Below are 6178 nucleotides of genomic sequence, written 5' to 3' on the forward strand. Positions count from 1 at the left end.
CCATTACCGGTTCTGAGAATCTGATATTTGAAAGCCCGGTGTTTGTCTTGTAATCTGTCAGCCTGATCTGTCTCAACTAAATGTCAATCTGATTTGTCTTGGAGTAGAATAATTAAAAAGGTTACGGGACACTTGATTATTTAAACTAAGTTTAAATTATAAAGAAAATAAATTTTAAAATTAAGTTTTAAAAGATGAAAGAAAATAAAGTATAAAATAAACTTAGTTAAATCTATAAAGTAAATTTAATTATATTTAAAAAATAAATTCAAATAAATTCATAATAAACTGAATAAGTTTAGAATAAATTTATTTCAAATTCATTTAGTAAATATATTAAAATTTATTAGATAAATTTAATTTTTGAAAATATTCAAGTGTCTCGTCTCCAATTAAATCATAGCTTCCAGAACAAATGAAATTGAACCCTTGAACTTGAACTTATATCCATAATCAGTTAAATCCTCTTAAATTTATATTTTATATTTTAACTTAAATTTAAATCATAAACTATACAAATTTAAATAATAAATTTATAAAAATTTATGATAAACTTGATAAAGTCTAAGAGTAAACTTTACAAGTCTAAAATAAATTTAAGCAAATTTATTAAATGAATTTAGCAAAGTTTATAAAGTAAATTTAATTAAGTTTATAAGATAAATTTAATTAATTCATAATAAACTCAATTAATAAGTTTAAAATAAATTAAGTTAAATTTATAAAATAAACTTATTAAAATTTAAAGTATAAATTTATAAGTCCCGGTCCAAAGTTCAGTATCCGACAGATAATCCTTGCTTAGGCCTACGGACAAATTCAGCAACACAAACCGGAAGAACATTTCCCCTAATCAAATATCAAAAGCTAGGTTCTTGATTTTCCGTACGATTAGGATCCTGATTTGTATATCAATCAACCTGGCTCTGATACCAATTGTTAGGTCCAAAGTATCGTAGAAGGGGGGGTTGAATACGATACTCACTACAATTTAAAATTCTTTCGAATCTTGCGGATAAACAAATTGCAGTTCTGTAATGGGTTTCGTGTTCCGGATATTTATAGGGTCGGTTTCTGAGGATATGAAAATATTAAACCAACACACAATATTTTCCAAGGTATATCTGTATATTGATAAATACCTCGAAGGTGCTATAAATCCAAACCCGAAGGTTCGGCTACAATGGCCACTACTCTCACTATTACAAACTCTAACCACTACTGATATTTCTATTACAAAGCTAGGCTAGGGTGTGTGTATAGTGGGAGTAGCCGTACAGAGCACTTGGCCATTTCATCCCAAAGGATGATCAATGAATTGTGAGAACACAAGTCACATATTTATAGGCTTTTCATAACTAACCATGGTTAACGAGTTCGTCCTGGACGACTTGAGTTCGTCCTGGACGGATTCGATTTATGAAAATAAATCTAACTCCAAGGATACCAAAGTTGCGCCTGTAGTGAAAGTCAAAGTTGGCGCCCCTCTTAGTCAAACATTGCGCTTTACAGTGTAGCCCTGTGACTTGAGATGACTTAGAATTTTTAAGTCATGGATGAGAATGACTTGGAGTCGCAACATTTGACTCGGTCAAATGTTGCGCTCCAAGTGTTGGCTGTATGTACATCTGTTGTGACTTAGAAAATTTAAGCAGAGATCAAGGTGGTACTTGGAGTCGCGAACTTTGACTAAGTCAAAGTTTGCGCTCCAAGTGTTACTCCTTTGGCTTCAGTGTATGTACATGTGTGTTGACTAGGTGAGTCAAAACTTGCGCCAATGTTCCACTGTAAGCAAGTGAATGGACTTAGAGAATTAATCCAAGGGAAGAGTTGCGCCTTGTGCAATGACAGGAGGCGCAACATTTGACTTTAGTCAAATGTTGCGCTCCTTCCTTCAGTATACTGATAGCTTCACTTAGCCAAAATCCTGATGAATAAACCAAGCGCAAGTTTTGACTTCTGGTCAAACTTGGCGCCTGATTTATTCACAGTGTATACAATGATTGTATACCTTGAAGATTTTGCCTTAGACTTCCCATTTGTATCACTTATTAAAATATATATATACATATATATAGAATTAATTGTGTTTAAATAATTACTTGAATTATATATGTTCAAGTAATTCACAATTAATATATATATATATATATACATATATATAATAATAATAAGTTCCTTTGGCAATATTCTGGAGCAGCTCGATTGACTTGATCAATTAATCCGTTGATCGAATCCACTGAATACTTTCGTACGTCCTGACGTCCTGTGCACTGGTCTGGTTCACGAACGACTCGAACTGAAATAATCCCTTGAATTCTTTGCTTGATAATATACTTGATCAGTCATTCCGGGTTAGTTTATGCTTCAGTTTGTTGATTATAAATAACCAACCAAGATATATAGAAATATCTTGCTTCAGGGGTTGCACTGAAATCTTTCGAGTACTTGGACAACATCTTCATTGCTTCACAATCTTGAATACTTCAATCTTTATTCTTCACTGAGGCATGAACATATTAATGAACTTCTTCCAGTGAACTTATTCCTTCAAGACTGTAGATGGCTTCTTCAACCTTTGTCTTCGTATCTTCCGATTCCGGTGCAGGCATAGTGTTATTTACTTGTCCTGTTCTATTGTTGAGTTATCATCCCTATGTAACAGATAGGGTTGTCTTTACATTTAGACTTACAATTCAAAATTTGTATTATGGCAACTCCCTGCACTGCTCTTCTTGCATGTTTAAAATTTCGAAATGACAAGTCTCTGCTGCATTTTTGTCTAGGGTATCTTAAAATTTTCTTCAGCTTTCTTTTGCAGTTACTTTATACAAAGCATGCATATTACTGTAGAGTTGCAGTGTGTTGTCAAGCTATCATGTCATGCTTATTACTGTACACATGTGAACCATGTCTTTTTGCAGAACCTCTTGTATCTTTTTCAGTCAAACTTGTAATGCATGCACAGAAGAACAGTAACTGCAATTTAAAGGGGCGAGTAGACTACTCATATTTAAAGTTTGATATGACAAGTCCTTGCAGTTTGATATGTTATTGAAGGATTCATTGATTCCCCTTGAAAATAATGCATTACAAGTGAACTGCAGCTTTTCTTTTTGCAGAACCTTTAATTTATGACCTACTGTTGATCATGTGAACCTCTGCATTATCAGATACGACTGTTGATCATGTGAACATTAGCACTAAGAATTTTTGCCTAACATTAATTCCTTGGCCAGTTGTCTTATAAATTGAACTCAATTTCAACATTTCAACTACGAAAATACATCGAAAACAATATTTCTTTCATTACTTCAACTGCACCAAGATGGAAAAGGGTAAAAGGCCAATGTCCCCCGGATACGAAAAACGCCTGCAACAGCAACAACAGAGAAGACAACAACCGGAGCTATTGTTGGGAGGGATGCGCAGCAACCTAAACAACCAACGACCTGCAGTAGCTCCTAAAAGCAAACCACCACAGACGTTGGAGATCAAGCGGGATCATGCGTACTATTTGCAACGTAAGTTTTCTACTAGGAGAGCTCGAAACGGCAAAGATTGGGTGCCGACAGAGCAGGAGGTTGAGGATGAGGGGAGACGTTATCCTGAAGTTGATAAACTTTTAGAAGACAGACTTCGTCCGTTGGGTGTTGCATTTTCTGATGATCGCTACAATCGATACATGGCTGGAATTGAGCAAGAATGCGATGCATTGCAGGCTAAACTTGATGCACGTGATGAAGCTGATTATTGGGCAATTTGGGGAGATGTTGACGCTGAGGACGATGAAGATGAAACCGAAGAATATGGTTCCGACTATATTGTGGACATCACCAAGGATTGAGAACTTATGTCATGTTCTCATTTGAAAACAATATGTAATTTTCTTTAAGTTTATGTAAATTCAGTTTATGTAATGCTTCTGTTTCGTTTAAGTTTATGTAATGCTTCTGTTTCCTTTAAGTTTATTTATGGGATAAATATCACGTTGGTGACTCGTTTCGTCCAAATGTATCAATTGAGTGACTCATTTCCAAATTGACTCAAATTAGACACTCATTAGAAAAATTTGTATCAAAAATATTACTCTATTGTTAGTGGAAATTTTGAAAATATTATATATTGAGTTTCACACATTTTTTATGAATGGTATTACATCCAAATGAAAGATTCCGAGTCCTACTATTTTTGCTAATATTTTTAGATTTTTAAAATTTTATCAACTATTTATTTTTAATTTTTTGATTGTTTTATTTGATTTAAATAAAAATAAATAGGAGAAGTTTTTATTCCGTTTATTTATCCCGTTTATTTATTGCTTTAACACCATAAGCAATAAGTTTATGTAAATTCAGTTTATTGCTTCTGTTTCGTACAAGTGCTTGAAACCCCTTTTATCAAAGGAGCAATTATAACTCCTCCTGCTCATGCACAGTATACGTATAGTCACATCCTATGCATTATTACACTTGTGAAGCACCAATTATTCAACTAGCTAGCCTACTATTCATGCACAGTATGTTTCTCTTTATATGTTGCAGCTCTCCATGCATATTGAATCACATCTAAACACAGCAAACCCAGTTTGAAACTCTTCAAAAATTAGAGAAGCACACAAACACCCAAAAACACACAACCACAAAAATGGCAAGCTACGTAAACGTGAACATCTTCTGGGGCGGTGAAATCGTGAAGCAAGATAACGATGTTATCTATACGGCTGATCCAAAAGAGATGAGGTTTATCAAATTCGGCACTACATTGGAAGAGTTACACGATATTGTGTATGAGGTTATGAACATAAGTAGGCATCACTGGAATTTGAAACTCAGTTTCAAATATCCTAGACTTGGTGTCGGTAACCTCGTAACAGGATATTTTGTAAAGTCCATTAGGTCGGACGACGATGTGAGGAGGATGCTAAGCATCCCCGGACGATTTTTGTATGGGATGGGAGACGTATGGATGTTTGTTGAAGCTGAGAGTGTTGCTCAGCAAAGCCAACCCTATGAAGCCCCATGGACCCAACAATCTGGGCAGTCGCATACATTTCTTGATAGCCAACAATATGATGGGAACTATGCAGGAAACTATGGTGGGGGTTACGGTGGCGACTATGGAGGAAGCGAGTTGGGGTCTATGGCCGGATGGTCAAATAGCGTATTCCAAAGTGGCTACAACTACGGGACCGTAGGGCATACAGAAGTTGCTGAGGAGGACATACAATTGTCGCAGCCTCGTCAAACGCGAGACAGAAGTGCAGCTGTGAATCTTGCACTTCACGGGGACGAAGAAGATGAAGAAAATGCCACGGAAAGAGCATTAACTACAAGTGACGATTCGGATTGGAATCTGTCAGACGAAGAGGTTGAGGAAGAATCTGAAGACTTTTCAGAAGCCGACTCGGATGAAGTCCGAGAGGGGAATACTGAGAGGGCTAACGCCCACCACGTTGGAAACCAATACTGAGAATGTTGGAAACCAATACTGAGAGGGCTAACGCCCACCACGTTGAAACATTTAACCGGCAAAGTGGTTTATTCTCCGTAAAGACGCGTAGGTACAGGTTCAAAGGTGTGGAAAAGGGCGGAAACACACAAGTCGTGGACATCAGAAGGGGTACTTGCACGTGCGGGAAATGGGCCTGTCATCGCCTTCCATGTTCTCATCTGATTGCTGGGTGTAATCGTAATTCCATAAACTGGAAACAGTGGATCGGCCCTTACCACTACACTCCCGTTTTGCAAAATATGTGGGAGCCTATGATATATCCGTTACCAGCAACCGGCTATTGGGATGTGCAACTCCCATTAGCATGGCAAAGGTATGGAACCGTGGTGCCGAACGAGGCCATGCGAAAGAGAAGAGCAAAGCGAGGCCAAAGGGGGCAGTCGGTGAGAATACGGACCGAGATGGACGGTTCCCGAACGGGACACAAATGTAGTCGGTGCAAGCAAGAAGGTCATACAAAGCGGAACAAGAAGTGCCCCATGTACAATGCATAATACATTGTACACATATTAGATGTTACTATGTATTATTTTGCCTCAGTGACTTAGTAAGGCAAGAAAAAGTCTTGTAACATTTCTAGTTGATTTAATGAATTTTCCCGGCTTTAAACATTTAAATCGCATTATATTATAGTTCCCAATTTTCCAACCAAATATTAGAAATT

At 36.6% G+C, this 6178-nt stretch overlaps 1 protein-coding gene across 1 annotated transcript; it reads left to right on the plus strand.

Moving 5' to 3' along the window:
* Positions 1-5474: 5474 nt before the first annotated feature.
* On the plus strand, positions 5475-6008 carry LOC135147949 (uncharacterized). Its single transcript, XM_064082018.1, has one exon. The coding sequence runs from the start codon at positions 5475-5477 to the stop codon at positions 6006-6008; it is 534 nt and encodes a 177-aa protein (XP_063938088.1).
* The last annotated feature ends 170 nt before the right edge of the window (positions 6009-6178 follow it).

The sequence above is a fragment of the Daucus carota genome, chromosome 7 (genome assembly GCF_001625215.2).
Source record: "Daucus carota subsp. sativus chromosome 7, DH1 v3.0, whole genome shotgun sequence".
Classification (NCBI taxonomy): domain Eukaryota; kingdom Viridiplantae; phylum Streptophyta; class Magnoliopsida; order Apiales; family Apiaceae; genus Daucus; species Daucus carota.